This window comes from Callorhinus ursinus, unplaced genomic scaffold (assembly GCF_003265705.2).
Source record: "Callorhinus ursinus isolate GAN/ISIS: 27379988/994484 unplaced genomic scaffold, GSC_fseal_2.0 scaffold5, whole genome shotgun sequence".
NCBI lineage: Eukaryota > Metazoa > Chordata > Mammalia > Carnivora > Otariidae > Callorhinus > Callorhinus ursinus.
The window spans coordinates 66159803-66173823 of NW_027397067.1; the positions used below are offsets into that span (position 1 = coordinate 66159803).

At 43.6% G+C, this 14021-nt stretch overlaps 1 protein-coding gene across 1 annotated transcript in view; it reads left to right on the forward strand.

Moving 5' to 3' along the window:
- NTAQ1 (N-terminal glutamine amidase 1) overlaps window positions 1-8297 on the forward strand; it is a 44475-nt gene extending 36178 nt beyond the window's left edge. The window contains exon 6 of the mRNA XM_025871074.2: window positions 7104-8297. Within this exon, the coding sequence (XP_025726859.1) occupies window positions 7104-7150 (47 nt within the window). The 3' untranslated portion in view covers window positions 7151-8297. The remainder of the gene's footprint in view (window positions 1-7103) is intronic.
- The last annotated feature ends 5724 nt before the right edge of the window (window positions 8298-14021 follow it).

Genomic DNA, 14021 nt, shown 5'->3' on the forward strand with positions numbered 1-14021 from the left:
AACTTTTTGGGAACCTCCATACCGTTTTCCATAGTGGTTGTGCCATTTTACAGTCCCACCAACACTGTACTAGAGTTCCAGTTTTTCCCATTCTTACCAACACTTGTTATTTTCTGCTTTTTTTGTTTTGTTTTGTTTTGTTTTTTAATATTGGCCATCCTAATGGATATGAGGTGATATCTCATTGTGGTTTTGTCTTACATTTCCCAGATGATTAGTGATATTGAGTATCTTTTCACATGTTTGTTGTCATTGGTATATCATCTTTGGGGATATGTCTATTCAAGTCCTTTGTCCATTTTATTTATTTATTTGTTTGTTTGTTTATTTATCTTTTTTTTTTTCTTTGCTCCCTGAAGGCTTTCAGCACTGACTTTTGTTCATTTTAAAATCAGGTTATTTGATTTTTTTCATTGTTGTATTGTTAGGGTTCTTTATATATTCTGGATATTAACTCCTTATCACATAAATGATTTGCAGATATTTTCTCCTGTTCCCTGGGTTGCATTTCACTCTGTTGATTGTGCTTTTGATGCACAAACATTTTTAAGTTTGATGTAGTCCCCTTGGTCTCTTTTTGCTTTTGTGGTCTATGCTTTTAGTGTTGTATCCAAGAAGTCATTGCTAAGTCCAATGCCATAAAGTTTTTCCCCTGTGTTTTCTTCTAGGAGTTTTGTAGTTTAGGTCTTATATTTAAGTCTTTATTCCTTTTTGAGTTACTTTTTGCATATGGTATAAGATAAGGGTCCAACTTCATTCTTCTGCTTGTAGACATGCAGCACCAACACCAATACCATTTATGAAGAGACTGTCTTTTCCCATTAAGTGGTATTGGCAGCCTTGTCAAAGATCATCAAATACTATTATTTTTTATGGATGGAAAAATGATGAAGTTATAGACATTCTTTGTAAGGTAGATTTGGGGACATATAATGAACTTTTGAATGAGGTAGAGAGGTCAGAGTAAAAATATAAAAATGTTAATAAAACCTTGAGACTATTGGATGGGGACGTAGTAACACCTTTTCTTAAAATGTCATCAATGCCTAGGGGCAGCTGTTGATTGACAAGCTAATTAATTCACCACGCAAGTGATTATTGAGTGCCTACCATAGTCCCACTAACCAGGCCAAGGGAATCCAGGCGTGTATTAGAGACAAGTCCGTGCCCTGTGTGTTTGTGTGTGGACTCTCATTTTCTTTTAGCAGCATTAACAAAAATGTGTATGCCTGCCCTCACTCTGCTAGGAGTTTGGAGAGGCAGAAGGGACTGTGCAGGGCCCATGTGAGCTTATTCTTACCATGACCCCCAGAGACCCTCTGTGTCCACTGCTCTTTGCTACGAGCTAATACCTGATGAGGTGGACACGTCATGTCATGAAAGGAAGGAGGCCTTAAAGACCGAGGGTTATATCTAGATATCTGAAGGAGTCCATGTTCCATCTGAAGCTGCTCTCTGGAGGGCTGTTTCTTAGCACCTCCTCAGGGGCATTCCATTTTGGTTGAAACCAAAGGTTTTGCCATTTCAGTAACCTAAGTGCTCCATTCAAGAAACACAGAAAGTAGGGTAAAAAGAGATACTGCTTTTGCAAGCCACTGAGACATTCAATAGCACCTTCTTTTGGGCTGAACAATGGCAATTGTGTAGGAGTTAAGGTAATGCTTTGTTTTGTAGTTTCTTGGTTGGGTGTTTTATTTCTTCCTAATGGAGTGGGTATGCATGTGTGACTGGAGTATCTTTTGCATTGACTCTTCTCTCAGCACAACTTCTCCCAGCTCTGTCTGAAGGGTTTTTTATATCCTTGGAGAGGCATATCAAATTTATATAAGGAACCCAGTTTGTAATATTCCTTGTTGTAAACAAATTATTTATGCTTAAATGAACTGTCCCTTGACCTGCATATAGTTCTTACTCCATAATGTAGGGCTAATCATTTTTTGAAATAAAGTTTTTACTTTTGTAATATGTTGGATTTACAGAAAAATTGTAGGGTTCACATATAACCCTTACCCACTTTCAATTTATCCTGATGTTAACATCTGATATTATCATGGTACTTTTGTCAAAACCAAGAAACCAACATTGGTGCATTACCATTAACTAAGCTCTAGTCCTTATTTGGATTTCACTAGTTTTTCTTCACGAATGTCCTTTTTCTGTTCTACAGTTCAATTTAGGATACCACAGTGCATTTAGTTATCATGTCTCTAGTCTCCTCTGGTCTCTTACAGTTTCTTAATCTTTCTTTGTTTTTTATGACCTTGACAATTTTGAGGAGAATTGGGCATGTGTTTTGTAGAATGTTGGTTCAATAATTTTTAGTGTATTATTTTGTAGTCTTCCTAGAACCCAGAGTTAAGGCACTTCTTCAGTTATTGTCAAAGGCAGTTTATTGGGTTGGATGGACTTGAATGGACGCTTGCAGTTCATAAACTAATTAATTATTGTAGTTAAGAATCCAGTGTCCAGGGGGGACAACTGCAGTTTTTAGTCACCCTTATAGAGTTAGCCTTGGTCAGGTTTATACGCCTTTGGCTTTGTAACATGGCCACTGTGTTAGTCAGGGTCTTGGGAGGAAATCTAAGGCATATTTACCTGGGATTTTGAAGAGGACTTAATGAAGGGATTATATACCCAGATGGGACAATGTTTTAGGTTGAGAGGCTATAAAAAAATACCACAGACTGGGTAGCTTAAACAATAGCCACTTATTTCTCACAGTTCTGGAGGCTGGAAAGTACAAGATCAAGGTGTTGGCCAACTGGTTCTTGACGAGGGCTTTCTTCTGGCTTGTAGATGACTGCCTTCTCTCTTTGTCCTCACCTGGAGGGAGATAGCTCTAGTCTCTCTTCTTCTTAAAAGGGCACTCATCCCATCATGGGGACCCCACCCTCATGACCTCATCTATACCTATTTACCTCCCAAGTGGCCTACCTCCAGATTCCACCACAGTGTGGGCTAGAGCTGCAACATAGGAATTTTCAGGGGATACAAACATGCATTCCGTAGTAGGCAGGGGTAGAGAGAACAATTGGGGATGTTGAGGCTCTCAGGGACTGGTGGCAGAGGGAAGCTCTTTCACCACAAGGGCTAAAGGAGAAAAAGGAGGACAATGTGTCATGGAGCTCAGAGAGAGCTGAAGATGTTGGGTGAGAATGGGTAGCGGTGCCCAACGGGAGCTGTAGTGGTAGAGAGATGAAGACATTGCCAGAACACCGAGGCAGGGAGAGAGCAAGAAATCTCCAACCTTATGTCTTCTACCCTCAAATTCCCAGTTGTTGTCTCTCATCGGCCAAACCCAACCAGAAGCTAAGGACAAGGGAGCCTGGATACCGCAGTCCTTAGGAATCAGGCCGCAGAGAAGGGTAGAAAATGGAGAAGCATATGTGTAAATAAAGAATAACCACCACAGACACTTACAAGGGTACCTATGCTGACGGTATCCACTTATTTCATAATGTGAACTTTTGGAGATCATGGACACCACGTGTCAAAATGTAGCCTTGTTAAAGCAATTATATATGTTTCCCAGGCCTGCAAAACAAAGCACCACAAACTGGCTCAAAACAACAGGGGCCCCTGGGTGGCTCAGTTGGTTAAGCGACCGGCTCTTGATTTCAGCTCGGGTCATGATCTCAGAGTCCTGGGATCAAGCCCTGCATGGAGACCCGCATCAGGCTCCATGCTCAGGAGGGAGTCTGCTTGAGATTCTCTCTTTCTCTCTCTTTCTCTCCCTCAGCCTCCCTGCCCCCCTGCTCACACACTCCCTCTTTCTCTCTCTCTAAAATAAATAAATACATCTTAAAAATAAAAACAACAAAAATGTATTCTCACAGTTCTGGAAGTGAGAATTCTGAAATCAATGTATCATCAGGCCATGCTTCCTCTGAAACTGGTGGGAGAGAATCCTTTCTTGCATTTTCTAGCTTCTGAGGGTTACATTCCTTGGCTTGTAGATGTATCACTCTGATCTCTGTCTCCAAGTCACATGCTTTTCCTCTGCCTGTGTGTTTCTGCCTCTTCTTTGTATAAGGACACCAGTCATTGGGTTAAGGACCCACCCTACTCCAGTGGGATCCCATCTTAAATTAATTAATCATATCTGCAATGACCCTAATTCCCAATAAGGTCACATTCAAGGTACTGGAGAGATTAGGGCTTCAACCTATCTTTTTGGGGAGCACAATTCCATAACATGACCTCTCATGCCCAGAGAACATTTTTTAGCTGTTGAGATGGAAGGATCAATTCAAATCTGTATGTACTGCTCTGTGGTGTTACTGTTTGATAGGGGTCTTAATCCCACTCCCACTCCTGAAATGGATAGCGGCGGAGGCTGCTTTCCAGAATTTGAGAGTTCCTGGTAGCTGGGCAGTGACTCAGAGTAGTTGTGGGTAGGGAAAAGGCAGGGAGTGTGCCAACTAGTGCTAAAATATCCAAAGCTGAGAAACAGTATAATCAAGCCTGACCTTCCTCCTCCTTCCTCCTGACTAAAGCAGAGCCGTGATGTGGCTCAAAGATGATTAATGGCCCTCTGCTAGCCCCTTTATATACAGCGCCTTCTGTATTGCTTACTCTTTGAGTTTCCTAGGGCTTCCAAAACAAATGATCACAAACTTGATGGCTTATAACAACAGAAAGGTATTCTCTCACAGTTCTGGAAGCTTGACGTCTGAAATCAAGGTGTCAGCAGGGGCATCTTTCCTCTGAAGGCGCGAGGGAAAAATCCTTCCTTGCCTCTTCCTAGCAGTCGGTGGTTTCTGGTGATCCTTGGTGTTTGTCCCTTGGCTTGCAGTGCGATCACTAGGATCTCTTTCTCTGTTGTCACACGGCCTTCTCTCTGTTTGTGGGTCCTCTCTTCTTATTAGGACACCAGTCGTTGGAGTTAGGGTCCTCCCTAAGCCAGTATGACCTTATCATAATTTATGTACATCTGCAAAGACCCTATTTCCCAAAAAGGTCACATTCTGAACTTGTGAGTGGACGTGAATTTGGGGGGTACACTCTTCATCCCACTACACTAATTAAAACTTTTTTTTTTTTTTTTCAGTTGAGAAGAAGGAGTCAGAAAGGATAAGTTGCCCAGGTCACTGTTAGAAAATTGCAGAGCTGAGGGTAGGGTACATGCATATTCTTAACCATTAATTAGCCAGAATGTTTTCCTTCTTCCCATCGGCCTGCCTCCCTCTCCGCCGCTACCTTTGTGCTTTCGTTACTTATTTCCTCATTCAAGGATACTTTGGAGTTAGATTATCTTAATTTCAGTGGACGAAAATGATTGGAACTGTTAGCTGTTGAGCGTGGGGGGATGGGAAGATATTACCGTGATGTTTGCTCATTGGGGATTTTCTATGTCCTCTGTGCCTTCTCCATTTATTCATTGTAATTTCTCTGTCAGGAAGAGTTGTTCCTTCTCCCTCATTTATATATTTATATTAGGAGGGGCTTAGGCTATTTATTTTAATTTATGGTTATAATCTCATACTATCATTATTTATTTTGTTGCTCAAATTGTCCCCACTTTGCCCATTAGGAGCTTAATTAGGTTGGGTCCTGTATCCTTTCAACGTACTCCACCATTTGTGAGTACTTCTTACTTTTTGGCACTTTCCTTTTTCCCCTCGGCTCATCTTGTATTTTCCTTGCCCCAACCCTGCGATCAGACTTTTTTTTGGAAAAACATTAGTTCCTTTTATCAAGAGTATCGGTTTTGAAACCAAGATCTTGGTAATGGGTGTGCTCATTGCTTCTTGGCCCTTTTAGTGGACAGAACAAGGAAATATTTGTACGTATACTAACACATACATCTACATTTATTTCAATATGTGTCTGTTCCATTGTTAAAAGCCATGATGAATACAGTCCTTCTAAAGTAAATGCATGGGTGTCTGTAAGGCAGGCTTCTGTCTCCCAGTCATAAAGAGAACAACAGGTCCATTACAACATTGCAGAGTCAATAGTACTAGTTCACTTCCAATTTTATAATTCAGATAGCTAAGATTGTTAGGGAAGAGATCTAACCTTATATAATTCTGAAACCAGAAATAAAGAATCATAGAGGTATCCAGTGCATGTTTCCTAAACTGCAATTCCATGGAATATTGTTTGGGGAAGTGTTAAAAGGCTTATGATAAAAGGGCTCTGTGGTCCAATAAATTTGGGAAACTTGTCATGGTAGATCCCCCACACTGTGTAACACTGCCCAGGAATTATTACAGGAGTTCAAAAAAACGCATTTTCCAGAAAAAATATATTTTCAGAAGAAAACATTTGTCAGAAACTTTATGGAAGGGGAAGATATAAGAAGAAAAAGTAAGCGTGTCTAACCTGTATGGCTTTTCTGTTGCACAAATTGATTTGGGACGAAATGTTGGTCTCTGCAATAACCTGGAAACTTTGATGTGTGACCACATTCCTTGTTAAGAGAAGCTGCCGTAAGTTCGTCTTCAAATGGCTTTCCAAACCTAGAGGGAAAATTGCGTTCACTTTCCTGAGGGGCAGATATATTCTGTAGAAAAAGCAGTGTTCTCTACTCCTGCTGTTGAAATATAGCGTCACAGAATTTAGGGGAAAGCTGACGCCAAAGACAAAAAGTCCTGTTTCAAAGTAGTCATTTTGTGGATGAAGGTAGAAACCTACAATCTTTCCTCCACCACAGCATTTCATATTTAAACTTTCTATTTTTAACGTGATGGTGGGATTCATGGCTAATGCTTATGAGATCTGTGTCTAGACAGTTGAGAAAAACAGGAAATGAGTTACATTGTCGTAGCTTAAGAGAATTTAACCTTTTGTCTCCTAGCTCCAAGCTGTGCCTCTTTTGAAAAAACATTCCTACTCTCCTGAGAATTTCAGGGCATTCGAGGGACTATAATAATCCAGGGCCTCTTCAGGGAGCAGAGATAGCTATTTTGGTGAAAGAGGAAATGAGAACATAGGGTTACTGAGCTTTACACCATAAAATGAATGCAGCCACTTGGAGGAACACACTCACTGCCTTCTCTTGGATTCTAAGTATGTGCTCACAGCTGTCTCTGATTGTGTGCTCCCAAAGGGCAGGAGCTCAGCCCGGATCATTTGTTCTCCCTCTGTGTTCGATGCAGAGTTGGATGCTGCAGGCCATAAAGTGTCCCACAGAAGAGCAAGTTAAGAAGAAGCATCTGGCATTTATGGAACGCTTTCTGTGTTCCACACACCGAGTGAAGCACCTCACGGACATGATCCCATTTACTCCTCTTGATGACGCTAAGATTCGGTAACAACTGGTACCCCCATTTCACCCATGAAGAAACGGAAGCACAGAGATGTTAAGGAACCTCACAAGAGTAGCAGAACTGGCATTTGAACCCAAATCAGTATGATTCTAGAACCTGGGTTCTTTGTTGATGTGCTATAGCATTGTGGGGCTATTGTGAAGATTAATGAGATGATGCATGTAACAGACTTATCACAGTTCCTGGCCTATAATAAGGATCACAGTGAATCCCTGCTGTTATTTGCATGTATAAGTATCGTAGTGCTGTTCTTCAGTACTAAGTAGGTGATGCTACTTACCTCTGCTATGTAAGACACACAGTGCTTAGTGTTCCTAAGTAGCTAGTGAGTCGAAATGAATAGTGGTGGTGAGGATTTCTACTCAGTGCATGTAGTACATATGGCTCTGTAGTGGGGCTGGAGATACAGTGATCGTGACAGCGGATCAGGTTAGAGGGTTGGTAAACAAGTGAAGGGAACTGGCCCACCCTGCAAGAAAGTCTACAGTCATGGCCTGATTACGCATTGCCTCCTAGAGTCTAAGAAATGGCCATATACCATATACAACAAATATTACACTAAGGGCCTGCTTTGTCAGACTCCATACGGAGACAATATCAGACTAGACCTAAGCCTTGTGCTCGTGGAACTTGCAGTCTAGTAGGGAATACATTAAAACCCAAAGAATGTAATGGAATAATTACAAATTGTAATAAAGCCACCAAGGAAATAATCAGAGGGCTGAGATACAGAATAATGGAATTGGGACAGGAAAGGGGAGGTCAGATCCTACTTTGCTTGGGGTAGGAAAGGAGGGCTTCCTTGAGTAGGTGGCATTTAAGACCCGACGATAGGAAGAGCCTAGCAAGGGGAACAATACAGACAAAGGCTTTGAGGTGGGAAAGAGCTCCACAAGTTGGAGGGCCTCAAAGAGGAGGCCTGTGGCTGGAGCATAACAAGGAAGGGGGGATGAGGCGGGGCCAGAAGGGTAGGCAGGGGCAGACAATGGAGGGTCTTATCCGCTCTTCGTAAGAAATTGGGTTGTATTTGAAGTGTAATGGAAACTCACCAAAGGGTCCTAAATAGATGAGTGATGTGATCTGATTTGCTGCTGTGGACTAGACAGGATAAAAATTCTGTTGAGGTGGTCTGGACCAAAGATCGTGGTGCCTGGGACCAAGCAGTCCTTACAAGAGGGGGGCCAGATGGTCAGAGACCATTGGATGATGGAAGCAGAGGTCGGAGCTGTGTGGGGCCGAGATCCAAGGAATGTGGGCCTTCCAGTGCCCCTAGACACTGGAAAAGGCAAAAGAGTGGATTCTCCCCAAGGCCTCTGGAAGGAACGCAGCCCTGTCAACGCATTTTAAACTCCTGACTTACAAAACTATAATATAATAAATGTGTTGCTTTAAGCCACCAGGTCGGTGGTAAGTAGTTACAGCAGCAATAGGAAAACTTTTTGCAGCCCCTACGCCTAAAGGAGTGAGGGGAGGGAGGACGTGCCCAGACCCAGGGAGAAAGCTACAGGAGAGGGTCCACTGACAGCCGCCATGGCCTGGCAGGAAGATGTCCGTGGGCATAAGCGCTCTCCCTTCACTCTGTCTCGCCACCCAGAAGTCTCTCTTTCTTCCCCTGGCCTCATCGAAGCAGAGCTACAGGCAGGGGACCCACGATACAGTTCACATGGGTCAGGCTCTCGGGCGACAAAGAGGATGGACAGGGGTGGAGAGCAGATCTCGAGCAGCAAATGGAAAATATCCAGGCCAGTGTTGGTTGAGCGGTTTGCCCCTCATCTGGAACTTATAATAAAGTAGGAAGTTTGGAGTGGTTCCTTCACTCATCTGTGCCTTCTCTTTTGTGAGTTCTCTCTAGCAGAGCCTTCGACCCAACTTCTTTGGGTTTTCCTCATATTTTTATAGCGCAGATACATGATGTCAGGGCACCTGTTTCTAATGTCTAATTCACTCCTCAGCGTGATGCAGCAAGTTCTCAAAGCAAATGATATGTTAAAGTTAGTCCGTCGTTTACTGTAAATATAAGACCAAAACACAGGCTGACATCACAGTATCATGAATGAATTGACCTAAATTTTTCATATTTTTCCCTAAATCAGGGGTCCCAAAACTTCTGTCCTTGGACTGACTACATCAGCATTCTCAGGGATGTTTTAAGATTTTAGAGATCTGGGGATTCTGTCCTTGGAGATTCTCATTCAGTAAGCCTGGCCGAGGACTGTGAATCTGTTTTCTTTTTAAAATGTGCCCCCACGGGGGCGCCTGGGTGGCGCAGTCAGGTAAGCACCCGACGTTTGGTTTCGGCTCAGGTCCTGATCTCATGGGTTGTGGGATTGAGCCCTGTGTTGGACTCCACGCTCAGTGGGTGTCTGCTTGGATATTCTCTCCCTCTGCCCCCCACCTCTCAATAAGTAAATAGATCTTTTAAAAAATGTGCCTCCAGGGAGTATTGTGAACAACAATACTGAGATCTAGACTATTTTTTAGAGCAAAATGACTACAGACTTAGTTATATATTGTGGTTCAGTCTGCTTCAGTGTTAGACCAGTATCAAGAGATGCCTTGAAGTGATTGGAAAAATTATTATAAAAACGACAAAAGCAACTCTTGCCAAACTTTCAAACAACCCAGAGTCATTTAACAGTTGAAGAGAGAAAGTCCCCTTTCATGGCTCTCTTCTGTGTCCATCCAAATCAGTCTCCCCCCCCCCAATGGAGAGGTAACCTTTGTTAATAGTCTGGGGCATCCTCACTGATGTGTTACATATTTTATTATGTATATTTTCCTTTTTTTTTTTTTTAAAGTAGCCTCCATGCCCAGCGTGGAGCCCAACATGGGGCTTGAACTCATGACCCTGAGATTAAGACTCAGATGCTCAACTGGCTGAGCCATTGAGGTGCCCCTATTATGTATATTTTCAGACCTACTGCTGTGGACTGAATTGTGTCCCCCTGAAATTCACGTTGAAGCCATCATTAACCTCCAAGGTGACGGGAGATGGGAGGAAGTTCAGATGAGGTGCAATCAGGTGTCTGCCATGTGAGGCCAGAAGGAGAAGGAGGCTCTCTGCAAGTCCGGAAGAGAGCTCTCACCAGAAACTGGATGCCGCCAGACCTTGATCTTGGACTTCCCGGCCGCCAGAACTGTGGAAGAATGCATTTCTATTGTTTAAGGTCCCAGTCCAGGGGATTTTGTTACAGCAGCCTGAAACCACAATACCTGCCAAAAATAGAAAAAAAAAATAGTGAAAAGAATCTTCATTTACCTATCCCCCAGGTCCAACAATTAGATATGATTAGATATGCATTCTAGAAGCAGTAAGATGGATGTATTGGAGGGGTTCAAGCTAGAGATAGGGGGGCATGTTAAGTACCTCCTGCAGACTTCCAGGCAAGCAATGTTGACAGCTCTAGTTGGGGGAGAAGGAAGGGAACCATCAGGGAGGGATTGAAGAATAGAATTGATGGGGTACATGAGTTTCAGTCATGAGTCTGTGCTTCATTGAATCTAAGATGCCAGTGGTTATAAGATACAGCTTGAATTCAAAGATACTAAGAATGAAAAGGATGTTCATCTTGGAATTGGTGAAATGCAGTAGAATTAAAAGCTGGGACCTCCAGCTCCACATGGGAGCACTGGACACCAGCTCCAATTTAGTGGTTTGTAAAAGAGAAGCAAGGTTTTGATATCTGGAATCCTGATACATGGTATGGATTAATGAGTGTGTCTCTTTTATGCTTCCCAAGTTGAACTCTTGCTGTTCTTGATTAAAGAACATGTTGGGGGGGGGGGTTTATGTGGTTGGGGACTTAAAGGAGCTCTCAATTTATCAAAATGCTACCCAGATGTGATGATGTCATTTGCAAGGCCACAGTCATCCTCAGTTTAGAAGCAGCCAAATTCTGTTTATTTAATAAAAATGGATGTTTTGAATGGTGGTGCTAGGGGATCTTGTCTCCTGCATCCTTTTCCGGGAGCTTTCTTGGTCTTCTAGGAGAGAGCTTGGATTCCACAGGCAGATGGAGCTATTATCCTTGTCTTCTCTCCCCAGCGACAGGCCTACAAAGCCTGTAATTACAGAGTACCAGCATCCCTTGTTTTGGAGCTGGGATGGTTATATAAACACCAAGAGCAAGCATTGCTTGCCCAGGCTATACTTCGAGGACCTGAAATTCCCCTTTGGAAGGCGTGGCATCCAAATCAAACAAGGCACCTGGCTGAGGGGCAGGATGCAGCTTTCTGCAAGAGCCGGATGCAGGCTTGAAGGATCAACATGCCAGGGTGGAGGCCCGAGTCATACCAGCTGGGGAGCTTGTATCTGCATACCCAGGACCCCCCAAATGAATTTTTGCCTTTTCTAATTTGAAATGGGATTGAAGAATTCATGTGACCGTTTTTTAGAAAGTTCAGGCAGAGCCAGACCTCTTTGTTGCAAGTTATTTTAGGACTATATTTTATTGGTCGCTGTTTTGGAAAAAACCATTTTAGCCTTTGTGTTCCCAGAAGTACCCAGCAAAATTGGCCATTCGAGACCCCTGAGCTGTGAGTGCAGACTCTGGATTTAGACAGCCTCGGTTTGAATCCCAGTTCTACTGTGTGTGTTGGCAAGCTGCTTATCCTTCCTGTGCCTCTCAGTTCTCTCCTCTGTAAAATGGGAATAATAAATAGTACCTATTTCATAGAATTGTTGAGATAAGCAAGCATTTAGCCTGCTTGGAACAGTGCCTCGCTATTTAACATAAGATAACAATAATAACTACAGCATTAAACACTAACAAGTGTTCAATTTACTATGCCAAGCACTGTTCTACATAAAATAACTCATTTAATCCAACCAATCATCCTATGAGGTAGGAGCTATTGTCATTCCCATCTTATAGATGAGGAAAATGAAACATAGAAAACTCTATTTGATATAAGTATTATTGTGTCTTTGCTGAACCTCATGTATACCTGATTGTAGAATATTAAAACTGTCGGTTCATATATCTGAGTCTCCCCCTTAAATATGTGGGTTCCTGAAATATGACTCCAGTTGTCTTTTTTCAATTACTAGACCTAATACCAGGTGCATAATAGGTAAATAATGTTGAGTCAGTTGGAACTGGCTAAATGGGAAGTCTCAGTTCATGGTATCACCATGAAAAGATTTTTTTTTTTTTCAGTAGTGGCTCCCAGTGATATTATATGGCTCCTCCCAAGGCTTCATGGGAATGGCTCTGTTGGTGACCTTCAGGCCAAGTCCTGCAGCTTTCCATCGCCTGCTGGTTATTAGCATCTCATTCCAGTATGCGAGCCTCAGCCTGATTAATTTTATAGCATCTCTCAGGTCTGAGCTCTCCTCTCTGCCCCCTCCCCCCCCCCCCCCCCCCCCCCAGGGCAGGGGGAGGCGGTGGCTCTGGGAGCTGCCTGGTTTCCTTGTTGCGTTGTGGCCATCCCTCTTCCTGGAGCTTAGGTGGTGGTTGGGGGGTAGTGGGAGAGCGGGAACGGGGAGGAGGCTGAGGCTCTTCCTTACTGAGTCCAAAAGGAGGTATCCATCCTCTCCCCGTGGGTTGTGGCTGCTTCTCTAGCTAATCGGTTTGTGGTCAGTTCCTTTCGGGGCAGGTTCTAAAGCTGGCTCTCCTGTGGGCTGTGGGAGCAAGTCCTTCCAAGTCCCCTTTGGGAGTCTCTCCCCACACACTTCCCTGCTTGGAGATCTGGTTCCAGCAAAGCCTCTTCCCCATGACCTTGCTTCAGTCCTCACGCCCATCAGTGGCTGCTGGGGCCACTTACCTGAGGCCCCCCCGCCCCCCTTAATGAGATGCAGGAAAGAGCTCAAGCCTCGTTACCTTCTTAGCATCCAGCCCACTGGAGGAAACCTCGCACACCCTTGCATGCCCCTGGGTACAGCGCAGGCCGCCTCTCTGCCCCTCTGTCTCCCAGGCCTGTGTCTTCTCCAGGGCTCTTTTCCTTAGCCCCAGGCAACATTTGCAAGCCCGTTGGCCAAGCAGCCAACCATGGGGGAATGGAATGCCAGTATTCCATATGGCTGGAACCCTTGGGCTTCATGAATGATTCTCCTGGAGTCCCGGCTGTGACTTAAGGGAGGGGATAGGCTTTTTCCATGAACACTGCCCTCCCCTCCTGGCTACTCCTTCCTTTATATTAATTCAGGAGGGTTGATTCTGGCCTTTCCAAAAGCCCTGCAGCGAGGTGGCTGGCTCCACCTGTTGGACTTTGAATGTCAGGATACTCAGTGCTACTTGTCCTCTGCATTGGGTTTTAGCCAAAGTCTGGGACCTCGCTGTAGCATTGTTCACAGTAGCCAAGGCATGGAAGCAACCTCAATGTCCATTGGCGGATGAATGGATAAAGAAAATGTGTGTGTGTGTGTGTGTGTGTGTGTGTGTGTGTGTGTGTGTGTGTCCTGTGGTGTATGTAGACATGTGGTGGAATATTATTCAGACATGAAAAAGGAGATCCTGTCATTGGTGACAACATGGGTGAAACTTGAGGGTATTACACGAAGTGAAATAAGTCAGGCAGAGAAAGACAAATACTGTTTGATCTCACTTATATGTGGAATCTAAAAAAGCTGAACTCATAGAAACAGAGACTAGAATGCTAGTTGCCAGAGCTATGGGGTAAGATGGGGAGCTGTTAATCAAAGGGTACAGACGTCCAGTTATAAGCGGAATAAGTTTTGGAGACCTAATGCACAGCATCGTGACTGTAATTAACAGTGCTATATTCTCTATTTGAAAGTTGCTAAGA